Source organism: Panthera leo, chromosome C1 (genome assembly GCF_018350215.1).
Source record: "Panthera leo isolate Ple1 chromosome C1, P.leo_Ple1_pat1.1, whole genome shotgun sequence".
In the NCBI taxonomy this organism is placed as follows: Eukaryota; Metazoa; Chordata; class Mammalia; order Carnivora; family Felidae; genus Panthera; species Panthera leo.
This window is the reverse complement of record NC_056686.1, coordinates 45,863,146-45,879,808: the sequence shown is the minus strand read 5'-3', so window position 1 is coordinate 45,879,808 and position 16,663 is coordinate 45,863,146. Positions and strand designations below refer to the sequence as shown.

Sequence of the window (16,663 nt, the reverse complement as noted above, 5' to 3'; positions counted from 1 at the left end):
TATGCACTCACACATGCACACTTGTGCACACACTATGCACACACACACGCATGTGTGCACATTCGCAGCTGCACACAACTGTGCACATACACGCACACACAATACTCATGTGCATGCACACTCACACATACACTTGTGCACACACTATGCACACACACACGCATGTGTGCACACTTGCAGCTGCACACAACTGTGCACCTACACGCACACACACAATAGTCATGCGTGCACACTCACGCATACACTTGTGCACATGCTATGCACACACACGCATGTGTGCACACTCGCAGCTGCACACAACTGTGCACCTACACGCACACACACAATACTCATGTGCGTGCACACGTACGCATACACTTGTGCACACACTATGCACACACGCATGTGTGCACACTCGCAGCTGCACACAACTGTGCACCTACACACACACACACAATACTCATGTGCGTGCACACTCACGCATACACTTGTGCACACACGTTGTGTGCAACACAACAGTGTGCACCCTCTTGTGCTTGCATGCACACGCGTGTGCATACACACATACACACACTTGTGCACACACTGTACACACACATACTTGTGCACACTCTGACATGTGCATGCACACATGTAAACACTTACATGCACACACACATTTGGCTGTGCCCAGATTGTGCTCTGAAGTCTCCATCACTGCACTCACCACACTGTACTGCCATGATGTATTATAGTGTCTGTTTATCTCACCAGATTGTCCGCTCTTATGTGGAAGGTTTATTACACATTCATCTTTATACTCCGGCACCTAGCATTGTGCCTGACATGTAGTAGGCTTGCAATAAATGATTATTGAAGCATTATTTCAACAAGCCTGCATTTTAAACCAGGGAAACTACTGCTTGGAGGGCTTAAGGGATTTGTCCAGGATATAAACTAATAAATGGGAGAAATGAAATGCTAATCTAGGTCTGTCTGATGCCTCAGACACTTCCAACTACTCCACACCACCTTCAAAGTGAAAAACCCAGAATTCTGTGAGCTGAAAAAGTTACATCTCCTGAGGGAATTTTTTCTATTTCGTTTTGTTTTTACTTCTTTTGAATCACAGATATTTTTTAATCTGAGGGGAAATATGGGCTTTTTCCCCAGAAACATGTACATACACAACAAATTTTGTGTGAAACATTAGAATATAACTAGTCAGAATAGAGTAGCTATTGCTGCAGTAACATATAAACCACAAAATCTCAATGACATAACAAAAGTTTAATTCTTAGTCATATAAAGCTCTCTGTGAGTCCACAGGGGCTCTTTTTTTAAAGAATTTTTAAATTTATTTTGAGAGAGAGAGCGAGAGAGAGAGTATGAGCAGGGGAAGGGCAGAGAGAGAGGGAGAGAGAGAATCCCAAGCAGGCCCCATGCTGTCAGCACAGAGCCCAATATGGGACACGATCTCATGAACCATGAGATCATGACGTGAGCCAAAATCAAGAGTCAGACACTTAACAGACTGAGCCACCCAGGAGCCCCAGCAGGGCCTGTTCTCCATCCAGCAAGTCAGAGCTATAGGCTCTATCGACCATAAGCCACTATTATCTCAACACACACTACGAAATCACAAGGACGGGAGAAGAGAGAAATGAAGGAGGCACACTGAGCTTTAACTGCTTTTGTGAAAGTGGCGCATATCTGTGGTAAATCCCAAAATACCCACAAATTCCTTGCAACCTTATTCGCACACCCCTTTGCAAAGGGACTCTGCTGTTCCTTCTATCAGTAGGTATGATTTGTGTCTCTGTCTCTTGAGTGTGGGTTTGGCCATTGCTTTGGCCAGTGGGACATTAAGAAACATGATTCAAGCAGAGGCTTAAAAGGCACTTCTGCCTTGGAGCCTGTCCTTTCTTGCTGTTCTTTGGAACCATGAAATCACCGTGAAGAAGACTGAGTCTGTTTGGAGAACTGTGGCCCACTGACCCCATCGCTTCAGTCAACAGTCAGCACTGATAGACAGACAGAATGAATCCTCAAGTAGACAAGGCAATGCTGTATCAGCCAGCCCCCTCCCAACCCACCAGCTGGCTGAGGTTGCATGAGTGAACCCAGCAAGACCAGCAGAATGACCCAGCTTAGCCCAGACCTATTTGATAACCCAAAGAATTTTGAGTTAGTAAATGACTACTAAGTTTAGGAATTTTTGTTATGCAGCAAAAGCTAACTAATACAAAAATAGGTACCAGGGGGAGAGTATTGCCATAACAAAACCTAAAATGTGTGGGATTAATTATGGAAATGGAGGATAGAAAATTAGTTATCAAAGACTGAAAGAAACAATGAACTCTTGGTGGATCCATAGGCGTACAGTTATGAGTTTCTTTGTACAATTTAAAGGCCTGGAGACATATGATCATTTTCTAAAACCTACTCTTAGAGAAGAGAGCTATGGCCAGAGAGTGGTGAGGTGTGATAATTGTGCTATACCTGAATCCATCCTGGAACTTCTAAAAGGAGGGTAAAGCCTTGGAATTACAAACAGAAGACTTTGGGAGTCAGGAAAAAAACAAAAAAATAACAACATAAAATCCATACCTGATCGTAGGTTTCCTCATGGACTCAGTTATGGAACCCCATGTCAGAGGCATGGAGAATGACAGTTATTAGCTTATCGTCAAGATCAAACAAGATGACATATGGGAAAGCCTGTTAAATTGCTAAGAACTCCCCACAAAAAATCTGTTTTATCATTGCTGCCTGAGGCTGCCATCCTCCTGGCATAACCTCAGGTGAGCAGCACTGTAAGCCACCAGGGGGCAAAGGACCCCAGGAGAGTCATTTGGGAAGGTAACGTTAGTATGAAACACAAACAACGAATTCTGTTTAACCAAGTGGCACATATTCTGGGTAGAGAGAACAGCATGCGCAAAAAATCTGGCGAGAGAGCACCTGAGTCATTCATGTAACTGGCCGCTAAAAATTGCAGGGTCCTCCATGAGTCCATCGGGTTGAGGAGGTGGAAGGGGAGCCTTGTCTTGCAAGGATGTGGCTTCTCTTAAACGCACGCAGGTGCGCGAGAGAACATGGATCTTTCTTGAAATGCAATTTTCTGCTTGTTTACAAATGATTAACTACCACAATCAATTGTGGCAAAGTTCAGGTCGCTGCATCCTTTGGGACAGCAGTGAGATAGTGCCTTGTGCTTGGGATAATGATAACTGGGATGCACACAGGATGGTCTGACAGCAGAGTTTGTGTTCTGTGTTCTGGGCCCAATTAACGCGAAGGGATGGCCGCCCTCCATGGCCTTCCATCCATCCCCTTGCCGCTCTTGCTTATCTGCCTTCTCAGCCCTAGCCCGGCCCCTCTGGCACATGTGGCAGGATGGGGTGCCGGCTGACACTCAAGAGTACTCCACCCTACGAGGGGAGCTAGGTTAAGGGCTTAATGTGTTCTATATCCACTCCCCAGAATAACCTTGATGAGTTGTTATCTCCATTTTTCAGAATAGAAAACAGAGAAATGAGGTCGCTTGTTTAAGGAAATGCTATGCAGTCTTCCTCCCAACGCATCGCCAAGCTGCCTGCTGCCTCCCCCCACCCCGGGTCCCCTCGTCTACACCTGCAGCATTAACAGCAACAGGACCGTCTTCCGCCATGTTTATACAGCCCTTAATGCCCTGCAGGTTGGTTTCATAAATGCAAGGTTAGTGCAGTTTGGACTTTAATTTGTTGATTCTGAGGAGTCAGTGGTGGTTTGCAGAGAGGTGTGTTTGGGATCCTTGGCCACTTGCACATTGCCTTTGAGTCTGTGCTATGCTTCCTCCAACCCCACGCCAGTGCCCCCCACCACAGGGACGGCACGTGCCGTCTCCAGCTGAGAAGTGGGGCTGACACTGTGTCAGCCGGAACTGAAAATGTGAACACGTCCATCCGACACCCAGTCACGGGTCCTCTGGGAATCATTTCTAGACGTAATGAGTTGAACATTTGCTTGGATTATGCCCTTGCAAGAGAGTCTCATGTGACATTTTCCTTTAATCCCGTTTAAGGGGGACGCCACATCAAAATGGCACAGCAATGGGCGTGCTACTCGGAATAATGAAAAGTCGAAGGAAGATCCCTCTTCCAGACTCAAGTTTATTCACCATACATGAGTGGCACCTGCCTTTGCTGTGTTCACCCCTAGAGGAAAGAGAGAGTCCCTCTGACCTGCAATGTGGGAGACATGGTAGGTGGAAGGCAATGGTGTTGACTGAACTCTTTTCAGGTTGCTACCACGTGGGGTTTTGTAGGGTCACTAGCAAATATGGGAGATGCATGTTCAATCTACCACTACCAATCACCTAGTACACTTTCTGGCAAGGTCAGGAAAGCTCTCTGTTTTTCCCCAAACCGTGGTGAAGTTCCATGTAAGTTACATAATAACAAACAACACAGATTTGGATAATTACTCTTTCACAGTTATTTTTTTTTAAATGTATTTGTTTGTTTTGAGAGAGAAAGAGAGCACACAGGCAGGAGAGGGGCAAAGAGAGAGAGAGAGAGAGAGAGAGAGAGAATCCCAAGCAGGCTCCTCACTGTCAGCACAGAGCCCGACGTCTCAATCCCACAAACTGTGAGATCATGACCTGAGCCGAAATCAAGAGTGGGATGCTTAACCAACGGAGCCACTCAGGTGCCCCTACAGTTATTGCTTTTACGATGCCTATTTATGAAGCACTTTCACAGTTAGTAGCCCAGTGACTCTCCCAACCCTGAGTGACGGGTAAGCCTAACTCTCCAAATTTCGTGGACAAGGGAACAGAATCAGAGAAAGTCAATAAAAGATAGCAGGTCACTTACAGAGAGGGCACGTAGAACGTGCCAGGCACCCTTCAAAGTGTTTTAAATATTTCAGTTGATTTGGTCTTCACATCAGCCTTGTGAGTTGGGCACTATTATTCTCGTTTTATAGATGAGGAAAGAGGCTCCCAGAGGTTAATGATTTGCCACAGGTCACACAACTAGTGAAACATACCAAGAGAATTCTAACTCGGGTAGACAGGTTCTAGAGCTCAGCGGCCCCTCATTGACTTGCTCAAAGTCACACGGCTAGAAAGAGGCAAAACGCAAAGCTTGGTTTGACTTCCCACGCTGCCTTCCACTTCGTAGTAATAGCTCCCACGTGCAAGTGTTTCCCATGGGCCTGTCCTCGTCGCCTTACTTAGGTTACTTTCCGTAAACCTCACCACCTTGCAAGCGAGGAAACCGAGGCCTAGAGGTAAAGTGACTTGCCAAAGGTGACAAAGCAGAGAAAGGATTTGAACCCAGGCAGTCTGGACCTAGAGCCCACGGTCCCCACTGACAGCCTGTCCTCTCGGCTGCTTCCCTGGATAGTCTGTGTCGTGTGCTGCACAGTTTTCCACGTTCTCATTGGTGTCTGGGGTCATAGGCACGGTTCTGTCCGTGCAAAGTCTAAGGGGTTTCCAGGCACCACTGGCTTTCTGTTTACTTTGCTGAACTGTTTGTCCTGTGGGGACAGAAGCTCCCTGTGCAGACTTTTCATGGACCTCGGAGCCTCAGCTGAAGCTCCATCACGTAGAGACAATGAAGATATCGGTGCCGTGGGCTCGGAGGACACCATCAGAACTGATTCTTCTCTCTGCTGCCCTCGGCTGCCTCAGTTTGCCCGGCTCCAGGTAAGTGATGGTGACAAGTGATTCGCCAGTCAATAATGTGACAGGGAGTACGAAGCCACAAAATGCTGACCGCCTCTTTGTCGTGCATCTATTGAATAAGGAGCATCTCCTCGAGCAATTTGCATGCATTTGATAAAATAATATCAACAACTGTCTTCAGATTATTATGGAACCAAGCGTCTGACTTCAACACAAGTTCCCCTGAGAAACTGACATGTTTAAATGTATTTTGTCACGCTGAGAATAGGATACTTGTTCTGTGTTCTGAACAAAGCTTCTTTGCGCAAAAGAAGGCCTGTCATGTATGGAAAAAAGAGCCAATTCACATCAGTGACTTTAATGTCTGAGTGGGACCCACTCTACCTGCTCATCAACCCAAATTCTGTGGGTTCTCAGGTTCCCTCTCTCTCTCTCTCTGTCTCTCTCTCTCTCTCTCTCTCTCTCTCTCACACACACACACACACACACACACACACTCCTGTATGTTCCCAGCAGTTAAGTTCTAACTGATTTACTTCATTATTTTTGGTATTGTTAATAGGATACAAGGCAGGCTAAAGAAAATATCTTAGTGAAAGCTCAAACGTGGGCTCCAGTGAAAGATGTGCCAGTGACTTGGCAATTAGGAGATCCTCCTGGTACGTGAGAAGCCCTTCCATGATGCTGAAATGCTCAGGTATCCCAGGCCTCCTTGTGAGCAGGCCTTCCCTGTGGGAAGAAGGGCTGTTTGTGCCATTCCTTTTGTTGATTCCATAAATGCTGTCTGAGCACAACCTCCCACTTAATGTGAGGAGTACCAGTGCCCATTGGACACAAACCCCCGGTCTCACCTCTTCCCACCACTCAGCTGCCACTGGGCACCACCCCTAAGACCAGAACGGAGAGGTTCACTACCCATTGGGCACTCAACAAATAATAGCTATTATGATTATCAAGAATCTCAACTTGGCCCCACGAAGAACCAAGCTGCCAAGGCCTGCCTTATATGCATGTACTATGTATACACAGAAAAGGGTTAAAGACCCAGGGATATGTGTCTGGAATGGAGGTTGAAGGGGCTCATAGCAACCCGACCCCCTGCAAATAGGAGTGACCCCTTTGCAAGACCCCTTGTCAGGCTCTAAGGATACAGAGATGAGTAAGACACAGAGAGCTTGTGTTCTCATGGAAAAAGCCACCATGTGGGCACACACTCTAGGTACAGTTGCAAGAGATGATACAGGGACAGGTGAGAAGCAAGAGAGGGAGTGACCAGCTCTACTGGGCATTCAGTAAGTCTGGAAAGTCTTCTTGAAAAGGATGGTATTTGAGCTGAATCTTTATATAAGAATAGATGTTCGCCAAATGGCCCAGGGGGTGGGGAGTGTTCAAGGCAAAGGAAGCATCATAGACAAAGGCATGGAAATACGAGAAGCCTGGCTTGTTCCTGAAGCTTCAAGTCTATTTCAGGAGGCCTCGAGCACGGGCCAAGGCGAGGCACTAGCAAAGACGAGATCAAGTGGGAGTCAGCAGGATCAGAGTGGGTGGAGTGGAGGAGTACTAGGGTGGGAGCTAAGGACCTTGAACCTTACCCTCTAGCAATGGGGAGCCATTGCAGGGTTCTAAGCCAAGGAGCAGCACGATCATATTTATATATTTGGAAGTTCACTCAGACATGGAAAGTGGAGGTAGGCGTGGTAGATAAGTAGAGTGTCTTGTTTAATCCTCCAGCCATGCCATGAGATGGATATTATCTCTTATTCACACTATGTTAGAAAAGCAAAAGGGTCCTCAGAGAGGAGAAGAGACTCACTCATGTTGTCAGTCTCAAACCCCCACCAGGTTTGGTGTTCTGGCCTCTACCCGTGAGTTCCAGTGGGCGGTCCTGAACACAGCAGGTATTTGAGTTCCATACTTGAAGTGGATGAACAGCCTTCAGTTCTGGCACAGGAGAAACTGAGACCTCCCTCATGTTAGCTCGCAAGAAAGGTTTTTGTTTAGTTCTTATAATCATGTCAGATGAAATAATCACATCGTCCTAAGACCTATTGTTTATTTATCGCTGCTCTGTGCCAGCCACTTGGATGCATTAGCTCTAAGCCCTCACAGCTATTGGAGGTAAGTTTTATTGCTTACGGTGTTACAGAGAGGGAAACTAAGATTGGTAGATAAGGTAAATGTCACAAAGCTACTCACTTACTATGTAACAGAATATGGATTCAAATCCAATTGTTTTTTGTTTTGTTTTGTTTTGTTTTGTTTTGTTTTTTTTCTGGTTCCAGAGCTCCTTTGTATCCCTGTACTATCCTACCTCTCAAATGCATTATCCCCTCTCCAGCTGCATTGTGTATCTGACGTGCTGGGCCCCCATGTCATTTCTCTATCTCTGGGCCACACATTTGTTGCCTTGAGATGTTGCTTTAAATTTCATGTCTACAACAGCAAATGACAGAGAGAGGAGAAATTGAAAATCTGCCACCCAGAAGCTGCCTCTTCCAGCAAAGAGGAAGGATGCTATTTGCAAAGGGAATGTAGCTGCCTAACAAATTGTGTGTGACAGAGAGTTGTTGTGTCAGGGCATTTCTACAGAAAGCCAAAATATATTGACACACCCCATCTCTAAGTTGATGGCTTGCAATTTACTGCTGACCTAATCCTGCCTTCCTCGATGGATCCATCTTTATTTTGATCAGAAACTCCTGTTAGAAAGAGAGTAGGAGACAGGAACCCAGTGAAATATATCCTGATGTTGGCAATTGCATTCTGTACACCTCAAGGAAAGGCACATCCTTGCCATTCCTTATGTAGAGGGATATGTTACAAGGACTTGTAGAAGCATATTTATTGTAGTGTTCTTTGCAATGGCAAAACATTGGGAAAATATGAATGTCTTTCAAAAAGAAAAAGAAAACATTGAATGCAACTTATGTCCTCTGATGGGACATCAGAGGTAAAGAAATGAACTAGATCTCTTTATGAATCAACATGGAGAGGGCTCAGAAGTAGAGCATCGATTGACAAAAGCAAGTTGCACAATAATATGTATAGTATGAGTAAAGCACACAGATACAATGTTATATGTTGTGCGTATATAATATGTAAAAATATTTAAAGGGCTCAAGGGATACATGTAAATCCCCGACAATAGTTCCCTCTGAGAAGGAGGAGAGGGGAATGTATCTGGGGCTGGTATCCAATGCAGATGTGTAATGTATAGGGTTATTTTCTATTAAAAAAAAAAATTGAAGGAAATATACCAAAATGTTAATAATTGCCAATCATGGGTTATGACTACATGAGTGTTTATTATTTTACTTTCTGTACTTCTCCGGGCATGTTTAAAAACATAGAGAGGATTTTGAATGACAGAGTCATTTCAGTTGGTCAAAAGGTCCATCTGGTCTGTTTCTGTAAAAATCCGTGGGCATGAAATGAATGTGCTGTATCCCTACACAGAGGCCAGGATTTAAAGATGCAATTTAATGCCAGCCTTTCTTTCCAATTTGCATTTTGTAGTACTAATAAACCACACACATCCTAACTGATGTAATTTACAAACATACTATTTATTCAGCTGATTACTTCATTATACTGCCACCTCCATAATGAAAATGGGGTGCAAAAATGAGAGACCTGGTGGCTATAACTACTTTTTACCAAGTTCCTTCTGTAAACGATCATCTCGCCTATTAACAGGCTTTCAAATCTAAGAGAAGAAAATAATTGTGACTCTTAATACAGTGCTTGTACATTACCCATCCACTCAGTCTCAACTGTGCCCAGAATTGCCTTGATGGTTGCTAAAAACACAATGTAACCGTTTCTTAGTTGAAACAGGAAGAGGGTACCCTGCCGAGCTGTCAAATATATACTTAGGAGAAGCCGAGTCACAGACAATATTGTTTTGTCAAACCCCAGCAAATTAGTAGATATAAGAACACATTCTGAGCCCCGCTCCTGGGGTGCAGCATCCTGCCTCAAGTAACCATTTTAAAAGTATCCACCTGTGGTTTCCAGGAGAGTCTTTGACCTTTCCTTAAAGATCCAACTTTACTAGGCAATTGATTTTTGCTGGTCTCTGGGGCGGTTTTGGAGATGGATTTCACTGTAGTTAATATTATCCTCGTTTTAGGACTTTTGCCAAGTGAGAATGTATTGTTAATGCCCTTGTCTGGAGTGATGTACTATGTATTTGAGACAGTGGAAACTGTGTGATGCTCTCCCTAATGACTCAATCTTGGACACAGAGATGAAAGAGACCTTGCATAGAGACAGAGGGCACTGGTAGAGTGGATGCTGTTCCTGGCACCCTTCCAGGCAGCATGGGGGAAATGGATAAAGAGGCATTAGAGTCCAACAGACCTCAGCTCAGACCCCCAGGACCACTGCATACCAGCTACGTGACTTTCAGTCATTTCCCTCATCTGCCCAAGAGGCAATGTCCTCTCACATTGCCGTGAGGATTCAAGGAGATGGCCCAGGTAAAACACCTCACACGGAGCTTGACATGTCCTGGGTGCTCAGAAAATCTTTGTTTTTCTTTCTCATCTCTTTTGCCTTGAAAAGGAACACAGGTTGCAAGATTATGTTCTCGCCGGTGGAGGAAGGGTAAAATCTAAATGCACCCGTCATGGTTTTTTTTGTTTGTTTGTTTTGTTTTGTTTTTTGATTTTTTTAATTTATTTATTATTTATTTTTTTAATATATGAAATTTATTGTCAAATTGGTTTCCATACAACACCCAGTGCTCATCCCAAAAGATGCCCTCTTCAATACCCATCACCTACTCTCCCCTCCCTCCCACCCCCCTCACCCGTCATGTTACACACGGAGTTAACTGGAGGCCTAGACAGATTCAATACCACGTTTGTTTATCCACTCTTTTACTGAATATCCCACTGAATGCCAGGAACTCCACAAAAAGCGTCACCTTACTTTCTACACATAGTTCATGTTGTTTGACAGCTCTATAGATGTGACACTGTCTGCCCCTTCCACCCACCCACCCTGCCCTCACCTACATCCCCTTATATTCTCTGTCTGCTCTGGACTGGCAGGGCACCATTCTCTCTTGGACTGCTGGTGGTGTTGCTGTCCCTCAAGGACTTCTGTCTGGCCTGCTTCTCCTCTCAATAACAGTCTTATGCTTTCCCATAGCTTCTCAGGATCAGCTCTGTATCTCTAGCAAAAATCTCTCTTCGGAGTACCAAACCCACTTAGGAACTAGTTGCTGAATACTCTACATGGGTGTTCCGTGAGCTCCTGGGACTCAGCATGCCCGCCCACATCCTCTCCAACAAGCTCTTTTTCTCCTGTGTCCCCCACTCACGCACACACGCAAACTAGAACTAAGCATCAACCTGAACCCCTTCCTGTCTAACCTCTTCCTCTCATTTTCTATCCGTTCCACTGGAGCAACATCTCGTATACCTGCCCCCCGCCCCCCGCCATGTGTTCTCCCCTAGACATTGCCATGGTTCAAGTTCACATCACTCATTGATGCTACTGCATGAGCCTCCTGCCTGCTTGTCCCACCTCCAGGCTCTCCTCACCCTGGCCCAGCCTCCACACTACAGTGACGTCCTAAGGCAAACTCTGGCCCTGGAGCCTGCGTGCTTACAAACCTTGCCTAGTGGATGAGTCCCAAAGAGCTAAGATATGAGACATGTTTCTCTTCTCCTGTTCTAAGATAGACGTGAGCTCCAGAAGGCAGAACCTATGTTTTATATTTCCCTGTATCCCCTGTAGCACAGTACCCTGAATGTTGTTCGTTCTCAGCAAATGTTTCATGGACTCTTAACATGGGAGAGTGCCTTAAAGACCATCTAGTCCAAACCTCTCCTTTCCCTGGGCGTAACACAGAGGCCCCCGGTGAGGAAGGAATTGCTTCAAGTCGTACATCTAGCTGTGGTTATATTCCCTGCTTATCTGTAGCAGTTTAGCGTTTATAAAGTACTCTCACGTGTACTTTCTCAGTGAATCCCAGGAATAGCCTTGGGAGGGAGGCATGATTCTCCCATTACATGGATGAGAAAAGTGGAACTCACACAGGTCGAAAAGGCAAGTCAGATCCCCCAGGTGCCGATGGACTGTCTTCTGCTCTTGAGTTCGGTACTCTTTCGACGATAGCTGGCCAAAATGGAAGGCACTTATGGGTGTTCGATAACTGTTTGCCGGATGAATTAACCTATACTTGAATGATAAACTAATAGCCTCACGCAAATGAGCAAATATATATATATATATATATATATATATATATATATATATATATATATATTGAACGGATGGGTAGGTGGTTGCATGCATACTTAATTCTTTTTTGACACTTGATTCTGTTCTCTCATGATGGCCATTTAGAGGTGAAAGGCCACAGTCTCTTGAGTCAAGTGCAGTCAACGAGAGCCTCGCCAAGAGCAGACACACACGGAGTGTGGATGTCTCACTGATGCCTATTGATTGTGAACTTTCCAGCTGGTCCTCCTGGACCACGTGTGATCCCTGTCAGAAGAAAAGGGTAAGTACTCTGGCCTTGGGGGAGCTCTAAGCTTCCAGAAGCCCTAACTCTCAGCAAGAGTGGTGAAGGCACTGCTGACAGTGCCTGGCAAATAGTAGGATCTCATTGAACATTGGCTCACTTGATGAAGTCTGTTCCTCAGTGTTTCCACGTAGTAGATCCTTTCTTCAACCTTCCAGCTACTTGCCTAGCATACTTATCCTTGCTCAGGTTAATAGCTTCCTAATCAGACTTCCTGCTTCCAAACTTGCTCTTTCAGTCCATCTTCATGGTACAACCAGGGGAGCTATTGAAAATGCAAGCGTGGCCTGTCTTTTCCCAGCCTGAAACCCGTTCAAAGTCTACACATGGCTCTTGAGATCAGATCCAGACTCACGGTCTTCAAGGCCCCCATGACGTTGACCTGGCCGACATCTCCATAAGGCATCCCCCACTCTGGCCCACAGAACACTTGTCTCTCTCTGACCATTTCACACTCTCTCTCTGCCTTTATTCATGCTGCTTTCTGAGGCTGGAGTGACCTTTCCCACTTGCATTGCTGGCGAACACCTACTCATTATTTGAAACTCTGCCTACAGGCTACCTCTTTGGAGCCCTTCGTTGACTTCTCAGCCCTATGTGCTATTAGATAGCCAACCTTCCAACACCTGTAATAGCTCCCTGTCCTTCCTGTCATTTTTCCTTAATTACTTACCTTTCCATCAAGTGGTAAGTTGTTGAAGGTTTATTCAATTCTGTACCTACAATGTAGGCCAATTTCTGGAACATAACAAGAGCGCCATAAATAGGTATTGTTTGATCGTGTGATATTTTCTGGCACCTCCATAAGGAAGGGAAGGGAGCAGTTGCACTTTCTGTTAGGCAAATAGGTAAACAGAGACTCAGAGCAGGCGGTTTGTCAGGTTCACCTAGCAGCAGATAAAGGCCTTGAATTTGGGCTGCTGGCTTCTTGTCTAGTGTTGTCCCACAAACAAACGAACGAACGAACAAATAAACAAACAAAAACCACCATAGTCCCTGCCGTATTTGTGCTTCAGGTTCCCCTGTCATACGAGGGCTGACACGGGATCCCAGCTCTGAGAACAGAGAGCTGAGAGAAAAGAGAAAAGAAAAGGGTTGTGTGAGAACCCTGTGAGAAGAAAAGGGACGTGAGAGAAAAAAGAAAAGGGTTGCCATTTCCCCAGCTCCTCAGGATATCAAAGCAGCCACGGGCTAAGACCCTAACGAGGCTGTAAAAGTGGACCCAGGACATTTACACAGTTAACTGGATCTTTGTGGAGAGCCAAGCAGGATCATTCAGTTCCCAAAGTGAGCTTTATTGCTGAAATTATCAGCATTGATCCAATTATCTGTACAATTGTTTCATCTGCAGCATAAACCAGGAAGACTCAGCATGAGCCAGCCAGCCAGCCAGCACTCTTCACTCAGAGTTTGTTACGCACTGGCCCTCAGTGGACATCATCACTCTCTGCAGGGTCACTGGCTGCAGGGTTATCAAAACCTTTCAACCGGAATTTTGAGATGCCTCTCACCCATCATTTCCACACCCCTCAATCCCATTTTGTCTTTGGTGCCTGGGGCTGGTCTTCTAACAATCTTCTTTGCAGACCTCATCCCTGTCCTGCCAGTCTCTGCCTTCCAGGACAAAAGACCCTCTGGGGTCCCATGCAAAGGAGCATGGGTGAATGGTTGTCTGTATTTTTTTTTTTTTGGCAGGAAGAGGTGGGGAGGGGTGTCCAGATGCCATACAAATAATAACTATGGTTGGTTAACATGTCATTCTGCAAAGGGCCTGCTGCCCTGGCTTGTATGATTTTGTCGCACCAAACTCTTGCCTACAACTAGTGTTTGGAAGCCACCCAGATGGGATCACTTTCCCCCCTATAATTGTTTCTCATTGCCTCATAGTAAAATACTAAATCTAACCTGAGACCTGGGGAGCCCTCCCTTACTTGCCCCTGGCTATGTTTCCCTCCAGCTCTGGCCACCGCCCTCCTGTATTCTTCTCTCTGGCCAAGATGAACATCTTTTTGTTTTCTGGAACAAGGCACGCTCTTGCTAGTCTCTCAGGTTTGGTAGAGTAACTTTCTCCCCACAGATTACTCTTCTCTGCCCTCCTCACGCCGCCTCTTCCTGTTTGCCTGACACCTCGTTTCACCTTTGGAACCTCAGCTCGCTTGTCACTTACTGGCTCCCAAGTTTGTATCAGTGAGGCCTCTATCAATTCACAGAGCACTGTGCCCTTCCTCAATATGGTGGCCATCACACTGCGTTGTCCCTGCCTGGCGCTCACCATCACCACCCCCACCATCTGCAGCGACCTCCTTGAGGGCAGGCCAGAGGGCACGATTATGATTAGAAACACACAAGCAAGCCCTTATGGAGTGAATAAGTCATGGGGATGGAGGTACAGCCTGGGGAATATAGTCAATGGTATTGTCATCTTGTAGTATGGTGCACTTGCGGTGAGCACAGCATAATGTACAGAGCTGTGGAATCACCGTGTTGTGCACCCTAAACTAATGTAACACTGTGTCACCTGTACTTCGATTAAAAAAGAACCAAGCAAGCATCAATACCGACCTTGTTCAACATCGAGTGGCTCAGTGTTTTGGAAATCCAATATTTCTGGAATAAACGAATAGGAAGTTAGAGATAGAGAAATATTGCCTGGTAAAGATTAAAAATAAAGAAAAATACCACTATATGTCAACCAACGGGAATTTAAAAGTGATAACAATAAAGAAAAATAAGTACAAGAAATTGTGTGCCTACTAGGTACCGGACAACATGAGATTTCATATTTAGATCCTCTATATAGTTGAAACTCCATAACCGTACATTTAGGTTAATTCATTACCCCTATTTCATAGGTTACCAAATTGAGATCACAGAGGTTAAGTAACTTGCCAACATCACGTAACTAGAAAGTATCAGAGTCAGATGTGTCTCCAATGTGCTTGCTTTTTGATTTATAAGATAGTGAGTAAATGAGAATAATTGAATCAACCCATTGGAGTAATCAAGCTGAGAGATTGTGGTGTTGTGTTACTGAACTGGCCACATCAGTCTACTTAATACCTTTTGACTCTGAAGCCCGAGCTTTTCCCACATTCAGCAAATCTTTATTGATCGCGGCAGCTGCAGAGATCAAAGGCCAGGTCTCTGCCCTCAGAGAGCTCAGAGTCTAGTTGAAATAGTCGAGCAAACAGGCACTTGCAACATGGACCCTTCAGTGTATATCCCTCAGTTCCCGAGGTCCCTGAGGCTCCGCCCTTGGTTCACCTTCCTCCTCTCTGCCACAGTACAGACATGCCTACTTGCTCCGGCCCTCTCAGTTCAATGGGGAACCATGTAACTTCTCTGACAAGGAAGTTGAAGACTGTGTTACCAGCAGACCATGCAGAAGTCAAGTGCAATGTGAAGGCTTTGTGTGTGCACAGACAGGTATAAAGGGATGCAGGAGTGGGAGGGGATATCTAGCAAACGGGGTGATGGGGGCATTGGCCATTACCTGCTGCTCAAGGTCAGGGTCATGGGTCAGGCCGGGAGCCCTCCTTGTCCTCTCTTCCCGTGTATTATTTCACAAAAACAGCCCTATAAAATAGGCATCAATATTATCCCCATTTTACAAATTGACAAATTAAGACTTGGTGAAGTTACTTGCCCAAGATCACGCAGCAGCCAAGTAGAAAAGCGGCAGTTAGAAATTTGGAAATGCAAATCACATTCACAGGCATTAAGGACAACAAAAACACGTACATGTGCTGGGATCAGAAACCTCGAGCCAGGTCTTATTTTGACTTTGTGACCTAGGAGAAGTCACTTAGCCTTTCTGCATGTCGGTTCTCTTAACAGAAAATCGGAAGTGACGTTAATACCTTACAAGCATACGAGAAGCATCAGGTGACACAGTGGGAATGAAAGCTCTTTGCAGACTCTGAGCCCTGCTGGCTCTCTCAGAGGCCTGGGGCTGAGGACAACATGGAAAGCCTACAGCCGTTCCATCGGGTGTTTAGACCACTTACCTCTGAAAAATGTTTGCAGAAGTAGCTCTTGACGTTTGCATTTCTGCATAACCAAGTATAGTGGAACCCCTAATGCATGAGAGTCAGTAAAAAGTTTTGATTAAAGGAACGAAGGGAGGAGCGTACAATACTCATCTACTGCAGAACTAAGTAAACACTTGTCTTTTCAACTCACATCTAGTTAATTCAAGCAAGCACATGTCTCTCTATTTCGCCACTTCCCCAGCAAACGTAAGAGTATTTTGACCCAAGATGATCTAGATGGGAATTGCAACCTCTCTACGTTCCCTGTACCCATGTGGACCAGGCGTGCTTCAGGATTTTTCAAGAACGGGTTAGAGATTTTCAGAGCGATTTCCAGGGCTTATTGCAAATGCAAGAATTCTGTCTAATAAATCTGAAAGACTTTTATAGTGTGTCCATGGACTCATTATGGCCAGTGTTCCATGATTCCGACCAGAACCATAATGGTCATTCAGGCAGGCT

The 16,663-nt window shown here is 45.4% G+C and overlaps 1 protein-coding gene across 1 annotated transcript in view; it reads left to right on the top strand.

Annotated features, from left to right (window-relative positions):
- The first annotated feature begins 3,517 nt into the window (after window positions 1–3,517).
- The window catches only part of C8B (complement C8 beta chain), a 39,520-nt gene continuing 26,374 nt past the window's right edge, over window positions 3,518–16,663 (top strand). Inside the window, exons 1-3 of the mRNA XM_042948603.1 lie at window positions 3,518–3,678; window positions 5,497–5,653; window positions 15,455–15,596. Of these exons, the coding sequence (XP_042804537.1) occupies window positions 3,518–3,678; window positions 5,497–5,653; window positions 15,455–15,596 (460 nt within the window). The remainder of the gene's footprint in view (window positions 3,679–5,496; window positions 5,654–15,454; window positions 15,597–16,663) is intronic.